This window comes from Histomonas meleagridis (assembly GCF_020186115.1).
Source record: "Histomonas meleagridis strain 2922-C6/04-10x chromosome Unknown contig_25, whole genome shotgun sequence".
Lineage (NCBI taxonomy): Eukaryota > Parabasalia > Tritrichomonadida > Dientamoebidae > Histomonas > Histomonas meleagridis.
Window position 1 is genome coordinate 276,023 of NW_027150831.1, and position 24,734 is coordinate 300,756.

General features: G+C 29.3%; 7 protein-coding genes across 7 annotated transcripts; 3 read left to right on the forward strand and 4 right to left on the reverse strand.

The window, feature by feature from the left end:
* Nucleotides 1-400: 400 nt before the first annotated feature.
* Nucleotides 401-1,123, forward strand: GO595_004134 (14-3-3 protein; the record flags this gene model as incomplete). The annotated part of the gene is made up of 1 exon (XM_067917232.1): nucleotides 401-1,123. One exon carries the CDS (start codon nucleotides 401-403, stop codon nucleotides 1,121-1,123), a length of 723 nt encoding a protein of 240 aa, XP_067775672.1.
* Nucleotides 1,124-4,631: 3,508 nt separating this feature from the next.
* GO595_004135 (AP-3 complex subunit mu-2) lies at nucleotides 4,632-5,846 on the forward strand (the record flags this gene model as incomplete). Its single annotated transcript, XM_067917233.1, has 1 exon — nucleotides 4,632-5,846. One exon carries the CDS (start codon nucleotides 4,632-4,634, stop codon nucleotides 5,844-5,846), a length of 1,215 nt encoding a protein of 404 aa, XP_067775673.1.
* Nucleotides 5,847-6,582: 736 nt separating this feature from the next.
* On the reverse strand, nucleotides 6,583-9,066 carry GO595_004136 (Carbohydrate binding domain-containing protein; the record flags this gene model as incomplete). Its single annotated transcript, XM_067917235.1, has 1 exon — nucleotides 6,583-9,066. The coding sequence occupies one exon, from the start codon at nucleotides 9,064-9,066 to the stop codon at nucleotides 6,583-6,585; it is 2,484 nt and encodes an 827-aa protein (XP_067775674.1).
* A 394-nt stretch (nucleotides 9,067-9,460) lies between these two features.
* GO595_004137 (Clan SC, family S33, methylesterase-like serine peptidase) lies at nucleotides 9,461-10,354 on the forward strand (the record flags this gene model as incomplete). Its single annotated transcript, XM_067917236.1, has 1 exon — nucleotides 9,461-10,354. The coding sequence occupies one exon, from the start codon at nucleotides 9,461-9,463 to the stop codon at nucleotides 10,352-10,354; it is 894 nt and encodes a 297-aa protein (XP_067775675.1).
* Nucleotides 10,355-10,577: 223 nt separating this feature from the next.
* On the reverse strand, nucleotides 10,578-10,853 carry GO595_004138 (uncharacterized protein; the record flags this gene model as incomplete). The annotated part of the gene is made up of 1 exon (XM_067917237.1): nucleotides 10,578-10,853. The coding sequence occupies one exon, from the start codon at nucleotides 10,851-10,853 to the stop codon at nucleotides 10,578-10,580; it is 276 nt and encodes a 91-aa protein (XP_067775676.1).
* Nucleotides 10,854-12,583: 1,730 nt separating this feature from the next.
* On the reverse strand, nucleotides 12,584-16,903 carry GO595_004139 (uncharacterized protein; the record flags this gene model as incomplete). Its single annotated transcript, XM_067917238.1, has 2 exons — nucleotides 12,584-13,410; nucleotides 14,593-16,903. The coding sequence occupies 2 exons, from the start codon at nucleotides 16,901-16,903 to the stop codon at nucleotides 12,584-12,586; spliced, it is 3,138 nt and encodes a 1,045-aa protein (XP_067775677.1).
* A 2,994-nt stretch (nucleotides 16,904-19,897) lies between these two features.
* Nucleotides 19,898-21,106, reverse strand: GO595_004140 (Ser/Thr protein phosphatase; the record flags this gene model as incomplete). The annotated part of the gene is made up of 1 exon (XM_067917239.1): nucleotides 19,898-21,106. One exon carries the CDS (start codon nucleotides 21,104-21,106, stop codon nucleotides 19,898-19,900), a length of 1,209 nt encoding a protein of 402 aa, XP_067775678.1.
* Nucleotides 21,107-24,734: the final 3,628 nt, after the last annotated feature.

Genomic DNA, 24,734 nt, shown 5'->3' on the forward strand with positions numbered 1-24,734 from the left:
GTGATTGTTTTATTTTATTGCTTCATTTGCAAAGTGGATATCTGCTCTAAAAGTGACATATCTCCTATTCCTATCGTTTGTAGCACCCTGCCCATTTTGTTCTATTTCCAATGAAAAACACTGATACAAACCAACATTTGGTATGACTATAAAAAAGAGAATGAAATTTAAATTATAATTCTAAATTTTTTTGAATTATTTGGACCACTATTAAACTCGTAAAATATAACACCAATAATTTTATAGATGGAATCTCTAAATTGTCCTTCGATTCTCCCAACGATGACAATTTTACTATAGAAAAAGTTCCATTTATAACACCTTTTTCAAGCCATAACCGCCTTATGATGAGCCACGGATTTTTTTATCAAAAAGTGGGATGCTGACATTTCACTTTTAAATGTCCTCCGAACGTGAAGTTACCCTCTTTATGGCCCAAATCCTCGATCAAACTGAACGCCACCAGGAAATGGTCGATGCTATGAAGACCGTCATCAACCTTGATCCCAACTTAAACGCCGATGAACGTAATCTCCTTTCTGTTGCCTACAAGAACATTGTTGGATCCCGCCGTAATGGTCTCCGTATGATTGCTGCTATCATTGATCATGAAGAAAGCCGTGGAAACACTGCACGTGTTGAGCAACTTCAAGCATACAAGAAGACAATCCTCGAAGAACTTGAGAAGTACTGCAGTGAAGTTATTGCCCTTGTTGACCAAAAGCTCCTTCCAGCTGCCAACACACCAGAAGCACGTGTTTTCTACGAAAAGCTTAAGGCCGACTATTACCGTTATGTTTGCGAATCCAAGCCAGAAGCTGAAAAGGAAGAACCAGCTAACAAGGCTAAGGAATGCTACGAAAACGCCCTTGAAATCGCTAAGAATGAAATCCCACCATCAAGGCCAACATCACTTGGACTTATTCTTAACTACTCCGTTTTCCTTTACGAAATCATTGGCCAAAAGCAAGTTGCTATTGAACTTGCCCAAAAGACCTACAACGAATGCAGCCAAATTGTTGATGACAATACTGATAACTCATACTCTGAAGCAACAATGATTCTCCAACTCCTTCGTGATAATGTTTCACTATGGACACAAGAAGACACACCACAAGAGTAAACAATTAATTAACCCAACAAAATTTTTTATATCGGTTTTTATGAAAATTTGAAGCAAAATCCATCTTTTCTCTAACAAAAAGTTCTATCATAATATATTCAATTACAAACGGTTACGAACAAATTCAAAACGGTTTTAAATAAAGACGTTAAGGTGCTTCTTGAAAGAATTGCAATATATCCCACTTAATTCAGATGAAAGGAGCTGTAAATGTTCGGCATATCTTTCTTTCTGATATTTTTTACCAATTTGATCATTTCAAAGTTATTCAAACATAGAATAATTTTTCAGACACCATAACCTCTTTTTAAAATGTTTTTGAATTAAAATAAAGTCACAATTTATATGCACATAATTTGTAGTATTTTTTAATATAATATCAAAACACTGTTTAGATATTCATATTTTTCATGATAGCATACTAATTTAAGTTTGTAACAAATTAATTTATAGCGAAAATAAATTTTTTTTCACAAACACCAAGTAAAAATGCATTCAATTATTATTCAAAAACAACAACTTAAAAAGTATATTTAAACTTAATATTTATTATTTATTGGGTAAAAATTACTTAAAGAAATAATTTGTTATTATCTTCAATGAAATCATCTGCGAATGGGTCTTCATCTATGTTACTCAAGGAAACAATTCCCGAATAATGATTTACTTCGTCTTTGTTTTCTAATTCCACTTCTGATTCTGTACTATTTTCTTTATTCTTTTGTTTAAAGCGAATAATAATTATGGTAATAACAACTATAACGATAATTACTGCAACTACAATTCCAATGATAATAAATATATTATTTGTTTTATTTTCATTTTTTGATTGACCGTTATCAATCCGTGCAAACCGTAACTACGTCAGATTCCGAATGCATATAGCTCATCTGATATATGGTGATTTCTCATAATTTTTCAAATATATCAAATATAAACAAAATTTTATATTTTTAAAATCTAATTCAAAGTAAAGCCAATGATGTAAAAAGTTATTTTTATTTTATTTCAGAAAGTCAAATAACACTTTTTGATGGAGGCTGAGAATTGACTTTATTTCACTTCGCAAACATCGTTCGAATAAACAAATAAATTCTTTTTGCTGATATATATTTCGAATGAAGTGAATTCACTTCACTTTAATTTGTGTTGTTTACATAGATTTTATACATCAAACTTTGATGCTTTAATTAAATGTCATTTTCTGCTCTCGGAAAGTGAATGGGCATTTTATCACCCGCATTTATTAGATGGAAAAACAGCTGTTTTTACGTCCAAATTCTTTTTTCCATCTTCTGCATCTTGAGCAGTAGGCTTTGCTGATATGTACTTTGGTAACATGTGCACAAAAACCACCGCCAGGTAACATGGATACTTCTCTTGCCTTACCCCATAATGCTACCATTGGCTGAATCACAGATTGTATTGTTGTCATACCATCTATAGCTTGCGATGCAACTATAGAATCTATAGTTTGCGATGCAACTTGTACGAGACTATCACCAGTAGATAACACAATACATTTGTGACGTTCAGTAAGAACTTTCGCTGATATTAAAGAGTAACGCGTTTGTAGTTTTGCTGCAATTCACCAGTTGGCACAACATAAATCGTTGGATGACGACAGAGCAGTTAACTGCTGCACATTTTCCCGTTCTTTCGATGTCAATGAACGCCACTCACCAAATGGACCGAATGGAACTGAACATAAGCACAATGTCCATAATTCGCAGCGAAATTTTCTCCTCATATCGAACCAGAGTCGACACGAAATGTCTTCCAGTGATTTCCTTTCACAGCTGCGAATAACTTTTTCGAAATGCGTTTGTTGCTCATTTAACGGCTTCGCTCTGAATAAAGTTCAGAATTTCGGATTTCAGCTCTTCGAATTCGCATTCGATTTGCTTTATTTCCTTCTTAAAGTTCTCCTTCACCTCCAACGAACTTCCGAACAGGTCCAACAGTTCCTTCATTTGGTCCTCGATGCTCTTTACTGTGTATGAGAAATGCTGGTAATTATTCTTCAGATGTCTGGTGAAGTTTATAGACTTTGTAATCAGTTCTTCCATTAGAGTCTTCTTGCGACATAACTCTTCTTTCATTTCGATGTTTTTGATATATATTTCGTTAATTTCCAAAAATTTCTGCTTTGTTTTCATTAAGTTTTCGTTTAATTTTACGTTTTCGTTCGATAGTTCAGTAATTTCATCGTTATAACTTTGGATCATTTGGTCTAATAACATTTGATTCTTTTGCGAATTCGAATACGAATCATTGACAATACTTAAAACGTCATTTAACGAATCGTTTCCAATGTTTTCGTTTTTCGGTATTATAACAGATTTTGGTTTTGGGCAAATTTTTGATAAAATCGAAACATTTAATTCGTTATGGATAACTGACAACACCAAAACATTTAAATTCGGAATGAAACTTTTGATGAATTTGTTTGTTTTCGTTTTACTTTTTGTAATTATCGAATGCAAAATGGAGAAATTTGATTTTATATCCAAAAAAATTATTTTTTTGTTTGCGCTTCGACTCGTTACTAATAAAGTTTTGTCTTTTGGTATCAGTCCGAATTCGATTTCATCGCTTTTTATCTCTTTTTGATTCCCTTTATATTGTTTATCATTTGTTACGTCGAATAATTCATCGTTTGCGATTTTAAATATGGAAAATAAACTGTTTGGGAAATAATTTATAAAGGAATTGGCGTAATCATTGTTGTTGTCATCATATAAAATATATAAATTTTTGTCTGTTTCATTGGATATCATTTGGAATATGTTATTATCAGATTGTTCATAGATTTTGGTGAATGTAAATATGTGCTGTAGCTGGTATTTACTTGTGATTGGTGATTCACTCATTGAAATTTTGTTATCTGTGATTGTGAAATTTGGAGTGTCTTTAGTTTGAAGAAATAAATACGAATTGAACTTTATTGGCGCATTCTTATTTGGATCGAATAAGTCAAATGGCTCAACCTTTGGTGTGCTTCGTATTGGATTTGCATTTATTCGAAATTTGCTGTTTTCCATTATGAAATCATTTAGAACATCAAAGTGCACATCAAAGTTTGAATTGACTTGTTTTCTTTTAAAATCATAACAATTATTAAATGCTTAGCTTCTTAAGTGTTATAATAACTAAAAATAAATAAACATGATTACATAAAAGATTATGGATAATTTCATTTCAATTTTTAGAAAAAGAAATTTTTTTATTCACTTTTCGATGACATTATTGAATATTTTACAAAATAAAGTAAACAAAACATAACTCAAGAAAAATGTAGATATTTTAATATTAATCTTATTTAATGATTTAAACAATTTTTATTCATTTACAAAATACAAATCAGAAAAAATTTTTATGTAGTATCATTTTATTAGACAGAAGTTTTTTTTAAGAACATAGAAAAAAAAATTAAATGTAAAGTCAAGAAAAATCAAATGTAAACAACACCAACGGTTAAAACGATAAAGCATCGGTTAAAGTTCCAATGATCTCTGCTGTTTTTTTGGTCAACAAAGAAGGCGTCATTCTCATCGAAAAACAGTACCGTGAAAAAATCAAAAGAAGTGATATAGATGCTGCTTGCATAGCAATTAAGGATCATACAAAAGTTGTTCCTGGAATAATCCAAAATGGTGATTTATCAATTTTACTTCTTCCAAGAGGCGACATTTGGATTGTCGGCGTTTGCGAAGGTGATGAATTTGCTTTATTTGGCGTTTCAGTACTTCAATACATTGGAAAACTTCTTCAAACACAACTGAAGAATGGTGTTACTGAATTCTCAGTCAAGGATGAATATCCTGAGGTTTATCGAATCCTTGACTTTGCTGTTGATTTTGGTTATCCACTTTTCGATGAAGGGAATTTGATTCATACTTTATTAACGAGACAAACCTCTGATTATTCCAAAGGAGAGAGGCTTCAAATTGATCTTGATAAACCATGGCGTGAATGTAACGTCAAGAGAACTACAAATGAAATATTAATTGATGTAATTGAAACAATCGATGTTTCCGTCTCTGAACATGGACGTATGGATTTCTGTCACATCAGAGGAACCATTGATGCTACAAGCAGACTTTCAGGAACACCAACATGCAAATTGTATTTAAAGTCAAATACACATTATGAAGATGTTTCTTTCCATCGTTGCGTAGAAAACAATTATTCTGATTCTAAAACCATCACATTCATTCCACCCAACAACCAATTTACTCTTATGAAATATCGTGTTACTGCAACCCAAGTAAATCTTCCAATTTTCATCATACCAAAGTTCACTTGGAGCAGAGGAAGTGTTTCCTTTGAAATTATTCTTAGGCCAGATAAGAATCTTCCAAAAGTAATTAACAATCTCGAGGTAAGCTTCGACCTTCCAGATGGCGTCACAGTTCCTTCGTTCGCTCCGCAGATTGGTCGTGCTTCATATGATAGCGCTACAAGAGAAGCTACTTGGACAATTGGAGCATTTCATGGAAAGGATCAAATAACCCTCACTGGTAGCGCTTCTACACAAACAGGCTTCGATCTTGCCGGCCGCTTCCCAATTGTGCAGGCTAAGTTCAATACAGTTGGTATTGCACCATCTGGATTCACTGTGGACAGACTTGAAGTTGAAGGAGTTACTTATAAGTCTTTCAAGGGTTTGAAGTACGTTGCAAATGCTGGTAATTATGAATTTAGAACAGGGCTATGCTGAGTAAACAAAGATCTCAAATAACCGCGCGCTTTTTCACTTTTTCAATAATTTATTTTGAATCCAGAAAAACAAATGGAAGAAATAAAGCAAAAGGAAACACCCATCTTAAATAAAGCGCAACAAAAAAATTCGGACAGAACATCAAAAGCTAATATAGAAACAACTTCTTCATATTATGATTATTCTGATGAAATAGAATTAATGAACCCAGTAAAGAAGCTTGGGAAAAGTAATCATACAATGAATACTTCAAAATTTTCTCCCACTAAAAAAGAAAAGTATCAATATCTTTCTCAATTAATTGAAGAAAATCAAAAGCTTCAAGAAGAAATCCTTGAATTAAAACAAAAACAATTATCCCCACGAAAAAGCCCAAACATACGAACAGCAAAGTGTACATGTAAACAAACGCCAAGACAAGAAAAATCTTCACATTGCATCACGCCAAAAATAGCTAAAATACCAAAAACTGTTCAAACAGATCCAGTGTACCACAAAAGCAACAACGGGAAATACCTAAATATCTTAGAATTAATTGATAATCTTCTTGAAGAAAACAAACAACTAAAAAATCAAATCACAATTTGAACTTTCTTACTTTCCAATTCTTCATGAAGAATTAACATATTTGTACGTTATAACATTAATCTTTTCTATGTATATTTTAATAAAAATTCATATAATACTTTCTCATTCATTCTATATTTAATATTTTCCTAAACTAACAATAATTTATTTATATATCAGGTTCGTCTTCACTTCCTATGTCCTTTCTTGTCTTCCTATAAACAAAGAACCCAACAACGCCGCCAACAATTAAGACTACTACCACAACCACAACAATCACTGCAATTTCCCAACTTTTCATTCCGCTGTTTCCTTCATTATCATTGTCGTCATCGTCATCAACACCCGAAGGATTATCCTCTTTAACATCAGAAGTATTATCTTCTTCAATTTCCGAAGTATTTTCTATTTCTTGATCATCATAAAACAGGACATAACCTTGTGCACTAATTGTCATTCCATTATAAACAAAATTTTCGGCACCGAAGTTAACGATAATATTTAAACCATTTTCGAATTTTGTTTGTTGCACTTTCATATCTTCCGTCAGATAGACATGATCAGTCATTTCGTGGTAACCACTTTCGTATGCGCCTTTAAAAGTCATATTATATGTTTCCACGAATTTGTTTTTGTTATTATTCCAAAACGATTGATCCAAAACGAACATTGACGGCAATCCGTACAAAACATTAAACAAATTCTTTTTATCCCAAATCGAAGTAACCTTTGAATTATGATCATTCCAATGCCAATAAGATATAACGCAATCATGATAAACCAATTCGAATAAAGGAATTCTCACGTTTTCATTGACGGTGTTTTCTAATATATAATCCAATGCTTGATCATAATGTTCCCATAATTGATTTAATGGTGGTCTAAATCGAACAGGCGTCAAAATTCCTTCGAAATAATCACAATAAGGTATAGCTACATCTCTTCCATCTTCAGTACCAATAATTATCTTCTCTTCGTCATGAAAATATTTTAATAATTCTACACGTGCATCTTTTGATTCGATTTTTGTCATTAAATGATTTGCATGATAACATTCACGATATTCTGTAGCCATTGTAGTATCTATAAAACGACATTGATAATTAACATCATTTGTTTTTTCTTCATTTAAGCGTTGCTTCGCATAAGGTATTGCTTGTTTATCACATAAAACTGGTAAAGGGATTTGTTGATTAGGATTTGATAAATTCGTTGTTGTCCAAGAACTTTTATAATCACCATTTTCATCAATTAATAAATCGTTTGGATAAGCGCCTGGTAATGAATGCCCTAAATCACTTACATAACCTTTTTCTAACCATTCAGGATCATATTGATCTTGATAATTATCATATCGACTTGTTATTATATCTTTCATGTTCTCATTTATCCAATTGACTTCATTATCAATCGTTGATGATGATAATATTTTTTGGATCCCTAGCGATTGCATTTCATGATAAATATCTTTGTTTTTAAGACTAAGATCCCAATAACCTGTTAACCAAACATTTACTGATCCAATTAACTTATCAATGTTTGGGTTTTCTTTTACTTTCTCTTTAAACGTTTTTAATAATCCTTTCGATTTAGCAACTTCGCGATAACGCTTTGCGATTTGTACATGATTACCTTGTATAAAGATATAACGAATTTGTCTTTTGTATGAAAATTTCCCTTTGACTAATGAGAAATAATGCCAAAGTGAATATGTATTAGTTAATGAATATGTCGATGTTCGTGACTCTCCATCATAAGGTGTATCATATAATATTATCATTGATGATTTATCATCTGTAAGTCCGATAAATGGCATCGATAATTCCCACATCCCAAACCACAGTCCATTAATTGAACCAATGTCAGTTTTAATTGTTCCTTGATTTGAAGGATACGAAAATCCTTCGCCATATGGGATTATAAACTTATCGCCGATTTTACTTATAAATGCATATGGATATTTTGGGATTTCTTTGGTTGAACTTTCATCGCAATTTATCGTATATGTTAATGTGTCATCATTTAATGTGAAATTTATATAATAAAGTTCTCCCTCCTTAAATAAAGTAAATAAATACGTGCTGGTTGATATGGTGTTGCCTACAATTACAGTGTATTCTTCTTCTGGTAGAACTTGTGTCCATTCGCGTGATGTGATTTTATCTAAAACTGTAATATTTAAATTATCAAAATTAACTTTAAGCTTAGTGTTCTCTAAAACAACATTTGTGGTTTCGGGTAAATCATAATGATCGAGAATTTGATAATTCATACTGCGAAATTTAAGTTGTGACCCGTAAAAAACTATACTAGGTGAAAAACTAACAGTGTCTTTTGGGATAACACAATATGTTGTGAGTTGTTGGACTGTTAAATCACCTAAGGTATATTTAAGACCAACTACCCAACCATTAACATTACCATCTGATTTCCATGGTGCAACTCCTGCAGAAATATATCCGTTATTATCTGAAATGGTTTCTACAGTAATTAATATTGAATCACCTGGATTACATTCAATCTTTTCTGATGTATAAGCAACTTCATGACCGCTTGGGAATGTAAACCAGCCTTCACTATCTTTGGTAAGTGTTGTTCCATAACCAGTAATAAATGTATCAAAAGAGCGCACTAAAATTAGGAGAAAAAACATTGAACCCCGAGCGTAAAACGATTATTTTGCACGAAAATTTTGAATTCACACTGTTCAAAAATTTCGGTTTGATGTTACTTTGAATAGGAGGAAAAATGTGGTTATGATAATTCATAAGTTTATATAATTTTGATATGACACATTGAACGTTTTAAATAGTTTATACAGTAATTTTCGATTCGGATCAATGTTCGAAATTTATGCTTGAACATAAAGTTTATTATTTTCCCAAATTTCATGATATTATAAAGTTAGACAATTGCTTTTATTGATGATCCGATAACTTTCGTGTGCTCATTTTCAGATTATAAAGCCACCCCAAAAGTAACTGAACGATTGAACTTTTTCTTAAAATCACACAGTATGTCAATTTTTTAACATATAATTATTGGAAATGCATACGAAGCAAGAAGATTTTACTCCTTGGCAAACGTACTGGGATTCCAAGGAAATGATAGACACTCCTCGAGGAAAATTTAATGTGTACTCAACAAATGTTGAATCAGACTTTGTTTTACTTTGCGTTCATGGAGCTGGTCATAGCGGACTTTCGTTTAGTTTAATTGCACCACTTCTTCACGACACATGCAAAATTGTTTCGCCTGATTTAAAATGTCATGGTGAAACTCCTGGTGATTCTTCAAAAGATTTATCATTAGATAATTTAGTTGAAGATATAATTGAAATTGGTAAACCATATAAAGAACAAGGCAAAAAGCTTTTGCTTCTAGGTCATTCTCTTGGAGGATCCATTGCAACAAAAGCATCATATACTTTAAAGCCAATCGGTCTTTTTGTTATCGACACCATTGAAGGGACGGCTCTCACTGCCATGCCAGGCATGCAACGTATATTAAATTCACGACCTAAATCCTTCAAGACCGTAAATGATGCAATCCGATATTTCTCCATGTCGGGTGAAATGGCCAATCCTAAGAGCGCTGCTGTCTCTGGTGCCGGCCGCGTGCGTAAATGTGAGGATGGGAAGTATCGATGGATCACAGATCTTATGCCATCAGAACCATATTGGGTTGGGTGGTTCAAAGGCTTTGCTGAAAGCTTCATCAAAGCGCCTACGTACAAAGTCCTTATCCTTCCTAACATAAATAACATGGATAAAGCATTCATCATCGGACATATGTCGGGAAAATTCCAACTTGAAATAGTAAACGGAACACATCATTGCCTTCACGAGGATAACCCGGAGCACGTGAAGGATATAATTTGTAAGTTCATCGAAAGAATGAATATACCGGTGCCCGTCTGGAAGATTGATACTAAAGAATGAATTTGTACACATTAATAAAATGATTAAATTTAAAATTAAAATATTTATTCTGTGAAGGATAATAAGAACTGTAAATTAAGTGTTTCATTTGGAATGATCAGAGAATCAGAATTTCTCACAATATTTAGAATGTAAAGAAAGGTTACTATTTGCAAATTATATAATTAGTATGTGTTACATAAGGAAAAAACAAAAAAGAAACAAAATTAACCAATGGAGCTGTTTACCAAAGGTATGATGGAATTTCAAGTCCATGATGATGTGGAGGTGGATGATGAGGTGGTTGTGGACCTGGACCAGGTGGATGATGTGGAGGTGGAGGACCAGGTAAGCGATGATGATGTGGAGGTGGATGATGAGGTGGTTGTGGACCTGGACCAGGTGGATGATGTGGAGGTGGTGGACCAGGCAAACAATGATGATGTGGAGGTGGATGATGAGGTGGCTGTGGGCCAGGGCCAGGTGGATGATGTGGAGGTGGAGGATCAGGGAAGAACATTGTAAAAAATGAAGTGATCTTTTTTTCCTTCTCTGACATCTCAATTATTCGATGTGCATTCAATATTCAAATGCATTTGAATGAATTCAAAAAGTTTATCAACCTATCAATTGTCGATATTTCAATGCTTCGACTGTTTGTTCTTACAATACAACAAAGATAGTAATTATCGGAACTAACATCCGGTCATCTACAAACGAATTCCGATGTGAGTCAATTCTACATTTAAACCAAATGGTTCATGGATTACTAGGTATAATATAATGTTTACTTTCTCTTCAGATCTTAATGACTATGTATTTTTTTTTATAAAAAATTATTATTATGCTCATAATATTATGCTAGATATGTTAATAGGAATAATAATAGCAAATGGATACATAAGGAATTAAATAGTCTCGATACAAAAAAGTATTATATATAAATAAAAGTATTATTGTTTAAATTGATTAATATGCGCATCCATCAAATACTTGAACAACTCTCGCTCAATAGGTAAATTGAAATATTTCATGAGAAATGATAATGATCAATTTGATTAATGATCACTCTTAATGTATAATAATGATATCATCTGAGTGTTTTATAGGTGTTATTACAGAAAATGTTAAAAAATTAAAATAAGCCAATGGAGCTGTTTACCAAAGGTATGATGGAATTTCAAGTCCATGATGATGTGGAGGTGGATGATGAGGTGGCTGTGGGCCAGGGCCAGGTGGATGATGTGGAGGTGGAGGATCAGGGAAGAACATTGTAAAAAATGAAGTGATCTTTTTTTCCTTCTCTGACATCTCAATTATTTCTATTCTGTCTCAGAAAAGTTTTTGACGATAATTGAATTCAATTACCTGTTTTGTTCTCAATTATATGATGATACAGTTATCATCGGAACAGTAATGCTGGATGTATTATACTGATAATACACATATAAATATTATGAAATGTAAGTACATAATATACGATATTATGTTTTATTTGTTTTTTATAATTTACTGTATCAATTTAAATTGAATAAATATTAGAGTATTACAAAAAAAGTTTTAACTTGAATTTCTACTAGCACTTCCAAATCCATGATTGAATGGTATATATAAATAAATCCTCAACGAATATTAGAAGTATGATAATATCGAACAAAAAAATTGAATCTTCATTTTATCATCCAATATACATGACCCACCTATACACAGCACATCGTTAGTATATGTCACACATTGTTACAAAAATGAGCTAAATTATAGTGTGAACAACCGAAAATAGTAAGCTTTTTTCTGAATCAGATATAACCAAATTATCAGATTTTTACAATGGCAACCACAACAGGGTGATGTTTAATACTAATATTCAAATTTTTTTGAATTGTGCAACTTACCTTATCAATGAATGATGATCGGCGGGAAAAATTATACATTCAAATTTTCTGTACTTTATTTATTATACATCATTCTTCCAGAATTCTGCTGGAACAAATAATATATAAGCAATTTTTTTGAATAAGAACCATAAAAATGATTACATGTAAAACTATTTTACTTGATTAAAACATATTTTTGCAAATGGATAAAATTTGATTTCAAGATTAAACTCAAAAAATAAAATATTTTCATTTACATAGAAATTGCTTATGTTCTTGAAACGTAGTTATAAATATTTTTATTATCTTTTAAAAATTATTATAAAATTATTCTATATATTATTTTACTTATCTAAAACACGCATATATTTTATATTTAATTTTTACCATTTAACATTTCCAATGTTTTCCCATCCAATTTTTCATTCACATCCTTTTTTCCAAACTCATTTTTGAATTTGTTTCCTATTTCGCCCAAAAATTTCGACACAATTTTCAATACTTTATTTTTCATTTCCATTTGCATCGAATTTTTTACAATTAATTCATCAATGACATTAACAACCTCAATAACCTCATCAAAGTCCGAATTCTTTGATGTCATTTCTATACAATTCTCAAAGTATCTCAAAACATTTTTATATATTCCATCATTCACATTATCACAATCACAAAAAATCCGAACAATCACATTAAAAGATATAACTCTAAAGTCATCGATTAGTTTGATGACAATAGCATTAAGTACTTGAACAAGAACTTGTTCATTAGGCTGTGTTTGAGACATTGAATTGCAAGTAACAATATCGAAAATGACTTGTTCAACGTACTCATTACGCATTTTATTATGTGCTTCACTTTCGCCGAGAATTGTCAGCATGCAAAACGCGGCATATTTGCATACGCGAGTTGGCAATGGAGTAAGCGAAAGTTGTATATGAAGAGTTCGGATGAGTGCCACTAAGAGAGTATCGATGTGCGGCTTAAAAACATTAATGTCATTCTTAAGTTGATTCGAAATTAATTTTAGTGGCTGAAGAAGCAAATGGATATCGTTATTTAGAAGATCACTAATCCATTTGTACATTTGGATTTGTGGCGACTCAATAATTTGGTCAATAATTGGATTCATTTTAGATTTCGATTTTGTGGATTTAGGTTGAAGTGGTGTTAATACTTGATTTTGTTGTGGTGGTGAAGGCGCTGGTATATTAGAAGATTGTCTTCTATTTGAAGGATTAGCTAAAGGAGGAAGTGCTTTTGAATTTTTATTTTGAGGTGAGGAGTACTTTTCGAGTAACGCATTGAATTTTGTGCATACATCAAAAAGTGCCTTGTTCTTTTGTTTATCGTCTGAGGCAAAAACCGTTAATTTATTTGTTATTTTTTTCAATTCGTCAAAATGCTTTGAAACTTCAACGCTTGGCATAATTTTAGTTAACATTTCATACGTCGAAATTATTATATAAATCGAATTTGTTTTCGACAAAATTTTTGTTAAAACAGTTAATAAATCATTAGGAATTGAAACTTTAATAAATTGTAAACAAATTTGTTTCCATTCATCTTTATTTCTACCAGAACATTCGAAAATTGTTGGTAATATTATACATAATTCGAAATCAGATAAATTTCTTTTTTTGTTTTGTAATTCATTTAGTATCGTATTCAAGAACATAATCATTAAATTAAATTCTTCTTTAGTTTTAAATTGTAATATTTGAAAAGAACACCAAAAAAATATCAAATCCAAAACAAAATAAAAATGTAAAAAGTCACTTTTCGATAAATCAGTGAATTTTTCGTAATTTTTTGAAATTATTTTCATATCATTTGAAATTAATTCATTTGAATTATTAAAGTAAATATCCAAATTCTTCTTAAGTATTTCTTTAAATGTATCGATTTTCACCTCCGAATTTATAATATTTAACGATATAAACGGATCAATATTTTCTTCTCTTTTATCTTTTTCACTTTGTTGTGGTATCACTTTTAAGAATGTATCATTTTTTATAAACAAAGAAAGTCTCGAAAGTAACAAATTCTTTTGTGCAGGCGGAAATTGTTCTGCTTCTTTTTGTATTGTTTCTTTTGCGCCATTTAATAACATAAATTTTTCTATTAATGATTTCCCTGATTCTTTATACGTATCTGATTTATCAATTAAGAAATTGATTATTAACGAAGTGAATTTTGTTATATTCATTTCGAACTTCAAATTATTTAATAAATTTATTGCTGCTTTCTTTCCATCGATGTTCAATTTACTAAACGCTTGAATTAATACATCGGATACAAATGTCGGATGAATCGAATCTAATTGTATTAATACATTTATTGTCGCTGAAGGAATACCTTTTTGCGTGAAATTTAATAGCAAACATGTGTCGACTAAGAAATCATTTGATATGTTTAATATTTCTTCTTTTTTAATGAGCTTAAAACATAATCCAATTAAATGCGTAATAGATAATACAATTGATGCATTAGAATCTTTAAACCATTGACGAAGCTTCTGAAATAATTCGGTAAATTCTGTCGATGATACTGTCGATGGACCAATCTTCTCGAGTTGTTTGTTTAATATGACTTCGATTTCATCGAGCGCTTTACGTACTTCAAAATTCGATGTCGTTTTTGTTAATGGTATAATTAATCGATTTGGAATTAATGATTTACTATCGTTCATTATGTTGTTGTTTATAAATGGCTTTTGTGGTGTCATTGGCCTGTTTCGTGCAATTGGTATCTCGGAACGTATTCGAGATGTTTTACTTTCTGTAGTTTGTTGAATTGTTATTTTTGATGGCGAATTTTTCCTTATTGCTTTAGTTTTATTGTTATTACTATTTTCATTGTTGTTGTTAAGTATATCTAAACAATCATTAGATATCTTACGTATGACTGAATCATTATGCCCTGAAAGGATTTTGATTTGTGATATTAATTCATTGACGTTTAATGACGTGTCAAGTTTTTTGTATTTGGTTAAATAATGTTGGAAATATAATGAGATATGTAATGGTAACGCAGGATTTTTGGCTGTGATTTGTGTATATAATATTTGGAATACATTTTGCGGTGAATTAATTTCTGTTAACAAGTCAAGAATTTCAAAAATTAATAATTCGAATTTCTTTTCTGTTATATTATCTAAAGAGAATTGCGTTGCATATGTTATAGTTTCATTATTAATTGATTCTTTATCATATTTTATAAAGTATATAAGTAATTGCATAAGTTTCGTCATGACTTTTGGTGTAAATAATTTCCCAGTAAAATATGAACATAACCAAATAATTATTACATAATTTTGTATTGGATTTTGTTCAAATTGCTTCTTTAATGAATCTAAGCCTTTTGTAACAGATGCCCATTGTCCTGATATTAATAATTGATATGTATTAGGATCAATCCAGTTTTCAAATAATGTCTTTGTATTTAAGATTGTAGTATGTCTTCTAATATTTCTTCGATTAATATCAGGTGATCTAGCTCGAGCTGTCACTTTTGGCCTATCGTCTTGAGGGGGTTCGTTTGAGTTGTTAACGGTCGCTTCCGCCTTCAAATTGAATTTTGAAAGTGTATTCGAAGCTAATTCTCGAATTGATGAATTAGGATCTGAAGTTAAAGTGTTAAGTGCATCAATTATTGGCTGAGAAATCGGCGTGACTTGGCAACGATTTATAAATAAAATACTTTCTTCTTTTAAACGTATTGATGTCGAATTCATCATTTTTAATAAATGTTCAACAAATGGTGGTTCATATGGTGATGCAACAACATTAAGTGCAACAGAATCAAATGCACTTTGTAATATCTTTTGGCGACTTTGACGCTTTTGTGATAATGCATTAATGATTGGTGTAATGTATTCTCGTAATTTCCGCATAAGTTGATTCTTGAAGACGATAGCGAGTTTTTCAATGATTTGAATGGCGACCGTTTCGCATTGAACGTTTTTCTCTGTTGTTGCTGGAACAAGAAAGTTATGCTCAATGAATTGAAGTTGTGAATTCTCATTGATTGACGAAAGGAGTTCTTCATAGCCGGATTTACGATCTTTCCAATTAGGGTTATTTAAAAGATCAACCCAACGTGGCTTGAAATCTGTTTTAGGACGAGGTGAAAGAGTTTTGGGAGTGGAAGCTGTGTCTAGGTCAGAACCAGAAACTAATTTCGCAGATGCAATGACAGAAGAAACTTCATTTCGTATTTGTGGATCATCACAGTTCTGTAGAGGTTTGATGCTGTCAATAATATATGATATATATTCAGAGTCTTTGGATGTAAGAGTGGCTAGATGAGAAACAATTATTGAAAATACAATTTTGATGAACTCATCGGATTTGGATTCAATGTCAGTAAATAATTGTTCAACAATAGTTTGACGCTCTTTTTGAAGACATTGGATCATGAAATTTTTTGAAACATCAGATGTTTGAGGATTTGTAAGTAAGCCTTTTTGAAGTATAGTGTTAGAAATTTTAACTATGATGGCTGTCGGTGGTGAAAATTTTAAATATTTTTCACATATTAATAATGCAGTTCTTTGACAATTTGAATTTTCATCAGCTAAATAATTTGGTAATTCTGCCGATAGCTGATCTAAAAGTTCTGGGGATGGATCAGACATTAGTTGAAGAATATCTTCATATGCTTTGAGACGTGTTTTCCAATCGTCATTTTCCATCAAAAAAATAGACGTTTAAAAGAAGAACGTTTATTAATTTTATCATTGCAATAGTGTAATTCCACAGCTTAAATTTCAATTTCAATCCTATAAGAGGATGCTGAATAAACGATTATTTAATGCATCAAATAAGTATTGATTATCTGATTAATTATAAAACAATCTTTGATAATTTTTTAAAGTTTTTATCTCTCAATTAATATATTTTGAGTGTGTATGTATAAGAGAAAACAGTATACATGATAATACTATTTGATATTGCGCTTATAAATGAATATTTGAAAACCAGAAAACGTTTATTTTTTACGGTTTTTTTATAAACGTTCTCATCACATCCCGCTTTTTTAATTCGTATTTCAATGTTGAGAAATTTATCAATCACACAAGCATTTATAGGTAATTTTTATATCTCAACATATGCTTTCAAATATTATCTAAAATATGAAAAATTTTATATTTACAAATCATGTACAACCTTTTAAATAGATTTTTTGTAAGTCATCTTATTTGGCTTAATAGTTTCTTAAAAATTTACTTTTTTAACAAAGGCTACTTAATTTTTAATGATTCATATTTTCATAAGTTACATAACTTTTATTCTAATAAAAGTTTTATTTATCAAAAATTACTTATTTATTTCAAGCAATTGAACAAATATTTTTCTTCTTTCTTTTCATTTTTGTTCCTAATTTTTATCTCTTTACTAAATAATTTAAATTTATATTCTTTTATATTTTCTTTGATTTTTATATTTTTGATCAAAGTAATTTATTTTTCATCAATATTTATACCAAAAAATCACCTGATAAAAGAAAAAACAAATATTAAATTTATTTTAATGATATTTGTTTTCTTTTTTTCTTGTGCGATACAAACATTTAATGAAGAAACTTTCACATTAACTATAACAGATTCAAGTGAATTTACAAATGATTATCAAAGTAATACAAAGTATCTTGTCATTTCAAATGGAATAACTGAAATTCCAGAGAAAGCTTTTTTTCAATGGATGTCATTGACTACTGCTTCGATTGCTGACTCAGTCACTATAATTGAATCTAATGCATTTCAATATTGTGTTAGTTTAGAAGAAGTTTCATTTGGAGAAGGCATAACAAATCTTGGATCATATGCATTTCAATATTGTACTTCACTAAAAAATTTAACAATTAAAAGTCCTCTTACAACAGTTGAGTCAAATGTATTCAATGGTTGTACTGGTCTTGAAACTGTAACTTTTGATGAAGGTGTTCAAGCAATTGGATCGCTGATGTTTCAAAATTGCGTTATGCTTAAATATGTTACAATTTCAAGTACAGTTTCAATATCAATAAATCCATTCATTTACTGTAGCAGTCTTCAATTCATAAAAGTTTCCAATGAAAATTCGCATCTCTCTAATTATGAAAATGATGGGGTTTTATATGATAAAGAAATTACAAAACTTATTGTTTATCCAATTGGAAATAACAGTGAAACATTCAAAACTGCTGATTCAGTAACTTCAATAGAATCAAATGCATTTTTCATGCACTGATTTATTATCAATTTCATTTGGAAGTAATGTAAATATTATAAAAGATTCGGCATTCTCAAACTGTGCATTTACAAGTTTTATAATTCCAAACTCTGTTACAGATATTCAAACGGCGGTTTTTTCATATTGTACATAATTAGAAACAATTATCATTGGAGAAAATGTGAAATATACATCGGAGATTATGCGTTTTCAGGTTGTACTTCATTGAAATGTATTTATTTTTATGGCGAAACTTCTCCAATTGTTAAAGGCATATGCTTTAGTGATATATTTGCAACACTTGTTATGGTAAATAAATCATAACAAAATGAAACATTTGGAGAGTTAAACATAACCAAAGAAATAATTGATGAATGTATACCTGCAACACTAACAAAGTAATTCATTTTCTAATTCAAATACATATACGAAGTCAAATACATATTCTAAATCAAATATATTTGCACAAAGTTATTCAAGCACATATTTCTCATCTAAAATATTTACTGATCCATTTACATCTTACATAAATTTCACATATTCATTTTTTGTTACACATATTTTATCATACACAAAGTCATTAAGTATTTATGCTTCATATTTAAATTCATTTATTATTACGAAAATCAATTCAACGTATGTATATATTCTAACGTCAGTTATATATTATGATTACACAGTTATAATTTATACAAAATATTTCACATTTTAATTTTGTTTATTAAAATAACGAAACATTTAATGAAGATAATACATATATTTATATTAGTGTTGGAGTTTTGATTGCAGTAATTATTAATGTTTCATTACTTGTTATAATAATAATTCGTATTAGAAACAATCGGAATAAAAGTGAAGAAGAACCGAATTATTATGAAGAAAACGAAAATGAAACAAATAATTTTTCAATTGAATATTCGGGAAACAGTATTGATGAAGATCCATTTGCAAAGGATTTCAAAGAAGACAATTTAAATGTTCATATATAAATCAAAAAGTTTTTAGTAAATAAAAGTATAAAATTAGGTTAATCGTTTTTATAAAATATTTTTTAAGAAATATTCTAAAAAATTTCATATTAACAAAAACATATAAAAAATTTTAATATTCATTTTAAAGCTTCCAAGAATAATAATAATGTGCATAATATAAATTTTTTTGTTTACCATCTAGATGATTTATCATGAGTTTGATTAAAATGTTAACAGATTTAATATACAATAAATAAATTTCATTTAAATTCTTTTTATTTGAAACAGAGAATTTCAAATCATAATGTGGGAAACAAAGAAAAGATTAAGTAAATTTAATATTATATAATATTTCTCTTGCTAATTTAGCACAAACAAATCTAAATAACTATAAATATTTTTATTGTTTCGCATATTAAAATCGAATCTCATTGAACACTTTTGTACAATATCCAAACAGAAGTAAAAACACTTTTATTAATACTTAAACAAAAACTATATCATTCACGCCTTCATTTTCATTTCGCATGACTTCGATCTATTTAAAGGCGGCAACTTTGTCTTTGGTGGGGGCGAAGGTGTATTTGTTCTTTGAACGCTAAACATTTTATCAGATTTTGATAATTTGTTCACTGGTTCAGAAGGCCTTGGAACATGCAATTTCGTCTTCGTGTTTCTCTTCGATTGAAGCTCAAAGAGCTTAACGTTCAACGACAATGCGTTGTTTGCCATCATCTCCTGCTCCTCGACAGGCTGGCATCTTTTGGTGTTAGCCTCTGAGCGAGGGATTTGTTCGAGGGGAGGAAGGGAGAACAGCTGAAGTTGCAAGGTTGGCTTGACAAAGATTAAGCCACATCGATTTCCGAGAGAATCAGCATAATTACTACAAGAAAAAACAGTATGAAGTAAATCACCACCAAATTTGGTGACACCTGGTTGGACACATTGATGGGCTCGGATGATTTTTGTCATATTGAGATTATTGAGAAAATCAGTAAGGGCTTTAACACCAAACTGAACACCTAGACCACGACTAGAAATGTTGTAGCCTTGCGTGTCATAGCTTGGATCGCTCCAGACAAAATCACAGACATATTCAACATCATATTCTGACAATGGACGCTTAATTTTCTCAATTTGGCTTAGGCTGGTAAGTGATGGTGATATGCCACCATGAACACAGAATATTTCATTGTTTATAATGGCAACAAGTGGGAGATATTGGAATGTATCATTAAAAACCTCAAATAATGCTTTTGATTTGTACTGATTTTTGACTTCATCTAAAAATCCATATGATGTATTCATTGAATAGAACTCGTGATTTCCACGTAAGACATAAACATAATTTGGATACTTACACATTAGAGCAAATAAAAGAGTTACAACTTCAACACTATACTCTCCTCTATCTACATAATCTCCAAGAAATAAAAGTCTTGATCGTGGAGGAGGAAGAGCATGGACCAAAATTCTAATTAAATCAAAAATGTTTCCATGGATATCTCCAATTACATATATTGGCGCCTGAACATGCATTACAATTGGAGTTTCTACGAGTTGTTCTTTTGCTTGTTCACAAAGTTTTGTAATTAAGTCTGCATCAAAAGTTGGAATAGGAATCGAACGTCCTATCTCGCCGCATTGAGAAATGTCAATGTCCAATATATGTTGGTAAGCAATTAATACTTGTTCAGCTGGTTTAAGAATCATTTGCTTCCAACTTAAAGTTCTTTAGACATATACACACAGAAATTTTGTGTAATCAATTGAAAGGAAATTTTCAATTATTTCCATATTTTCAATAAACAAAATAATCATTTGGCGGTTCCAGCGTTTTGAATAGATAATCAAAAAGTTGCACCGGAAATGGGAATAAAAAGCGATGGTTTTGAAAAGGCAATTCAAGACGCAGTAAGCACTGGAAACACATCGGAAATTGAAGCCATTTTTGCTCAACTTACAAAGTTATTAAAAGTGAAAAATTTTGATTTAAATAATAGTAATTTCATTCCTTCTTTATTACAAGCAATAATAAAACATGTTTTACCAGTGTGCCACCAAAACCTTAAGTTAAAACACTTAACGGAATTATTTCTGAATCATTTATCATCTTTATTAATTGCTTTTTCTCCAAAATCATTATTTGAAACATACCAAAAGTTAACCAATGATTCTTACTTTGAAACCAGCTCTCTTTCTATACTTTTTAATTTTTTTGTTAATTGTTTATTAACTATTCCACCAAATGAACGGTCCGAATACATTGAAAACTTCTATTGTATGCTTATTAGTTCACACCCAGAGTTACACGAAAGTCTTAGTGATGATATATGGATTTTATTTCGAGATGAATTATCAATTAATTCCATAATTTCAATCATAGAATTTTTAGTTGACTCACCGTTATCACATGCAGTTGTTTTAATGTGTTGTAAAGACTCCAAAGTCTTATTTCCGGTTGTTGTCAAGAAATCTAATCTTAAATTCCTCAAACAATTTCTTTCAATATATCCAAAAACTGAATTTTTTAATTTTGATATTGTATATATTCGTTTAATTGAGGCATTAAATTCATCTGATTCCAATCAAATTTCACTTTCGATTGAAATCATCAATTTAAATGTCAAACGAAATGAAACAAATTTATTTAATATCCAAGAAAACAAATTCAAAGAATTATTTGACATAATTACTAAACTTTGGACAACAAATTCGATAACTATTTCACATAAATCCGAAATTATTGACTTAATAGTTACATTAAATCATTATAATATCATAGAATTAAATGAATTAGAACGATTTTTAATATTTGACGTAACATTTCCATCGATAATTCAAGTCTCAATTATCAAGTTATGTTCGGTTTTTATTAACAACAATAAAATTCCGAACAATTTTTTCGAATATATAACGCAAATTGCAATAGAAAAAGAACCGACGAAATATTTATCATTAATCAAATGTTTAATTAATTGTTTTAATAACTTATACTTAATGAATGAAATTAAAACGCAACAAATTTTATCATTGATATTAAATCCATTACCGAATTATTTTGTCGAACAAATACAAATAATAAAATTATTAAAAAGTATTAACTATAAATTATATAATATTAAGAACTTACCGATAAAAATTGAGAAAATAATTTTATCTTTTATAAAGGATAATCCTCATGAATCAATTCTTGAAGAAATTTCTTTGTTAATTAATGAGTTTAATATTAATATATCAATTTCGAAACTTGATTGGTTTAAGAACTCGAATTTTTACATAAAAATATTTAAGAATTTAAGTACAAAATTTATTATTGAACTTTTGGATTATAATTTAATTTCTTATTCTTCTTTCCCTATTGCATTAAAATTATTAACTAAATCAAATGATGTTTTATTATATTCCGAAGAAATTTTTAATAAAATTTTACCAATAATTTTTAAATCAATAAAAATTTTAGGTTTCGATATTACGAATTCAATGATAAGTTTGAAATCATTTAAACGATTAAAAGATTGGAAAAATTATAAATTAAAATTAGAGAAATTATTATTAATTGTAGATAATGAATTTAAGAAATCGATTTTCGGAAAAATTATTAATTCATATTTAAAGTTATTAACAAAAATTATCATAAAAATTAATTTAAATGAAGATAATATAATTGGAATCATACAAATTATTAATTATTTCGGTTCTGTTTTTACTAATTCTTGTTGTAAATTATTAATCGAATTAATAAAAATTAAAAATAATAATTTAATTATCGAAAACATTTTGAACTTCTTTAAATTAGCATTCCAATATAAATATTCATTAATAATATGTAAAACAGCAATTTCAATAATACCGAAAAACAATTTATTTATCATAAAAAATTATTTCGAAGTTGCTGCGAATTTTGATCGAGAAATATTAAAAGTTTTATATGAAATGAATGAAAATAAATTAGAAACTCCTTATAAAACATTTCTTGAACTTAAAGATGATAAAAATTATTTTGATTTATGTATTAACAAATTTAATTTTAATGAATGGATAATAAATGAAAATGATTTCGATTTTATTTCTACATTAAAAGATATTAATATTACTCAAAATGAACTTGATGAAATACATCGAAAAGTTATTAATTTATATCCAAAATCATTTAATAATATTCGAAATGATTTAGAAACGAAAAATAATTTTAAATATATAATATCTAATGAAATAAAATTAAATCCACAAAATGAAATAACATTTAAAGAAGAAAAAGAAATTAAAAATAAAACGGAAAACTCAAAAATTAAAATTCCTTTTAATCCTTATAATAATGAAACAACTGAATTTGAACTTTTTACTTTTTTATGGTTTTCTAATCGTTTGTTATGTAATGATAAATGGAAAGAAATCGAAGAATATGTATTAGCGAAATATCAAAACACTCGATTAGTTTCATCATTTTTTTCATATGGAAATCGAATGAGTTTAAATATTAATCTCAAAAAATGGTCGAAACGAATAATCATTAAACGAAATGATTTCTATTCGTTAATAACGACGTCGATTTATTTCTCATATATTCGACAAGATTATAATACATTAGATAAGAATATAATAAATTTAATTGATAAATGTTTTGTGGAATTAAGTATTGAGCCGAATGAAATTAGTTTAATTAAAGCATTAACAACTGAAAAAGGAATTCGTAAATTGTTAATTGAAATGATAATAAAAATCGATATAAAACGATTTAATGAATTTGTTCCTTATTATGATAATATTGAAGAAACATTAAATGCATTTGGGAATAAAATGAATGAAATTTTGTTTCCTGAATATATTAAAAGTATAACAACGAAATGTTTTAATATGTTAACTATTAATGAAAACATTAATTTTAAATATCCATTAAATATTAATATATTTAATTCATTATATCCAATAAATATTTCATATCCGACCATAAATAATTTTGAATTAAACGTTAATGAAAATTTAATTAATTTCTTACAAAAGAATTTCATTGAAAGTTATTTCATATTTTATATATTAAATCAATATGATATAACACGTGAAAATTATATGAAAATTTTAAACCAAATTCCCGATTTTCATCCATTATATCCATATATTAATATAACAAAGTTTAATAATGATGAAAAGAAAAATTATCCGAAAATTTATCAAAAAAATAAAAAAGTTTTCGATAATATAAAATGTTATCCTCCTTCTTATTCACGTGAGTTAAATATTATATTATCAACAAAATATTCGAATCATATTAATGATAAAAATAAAATTTTAATAAATGTTTCGCCTGTGTTTAATGAGCTACTTCAACCTCATTTCGATA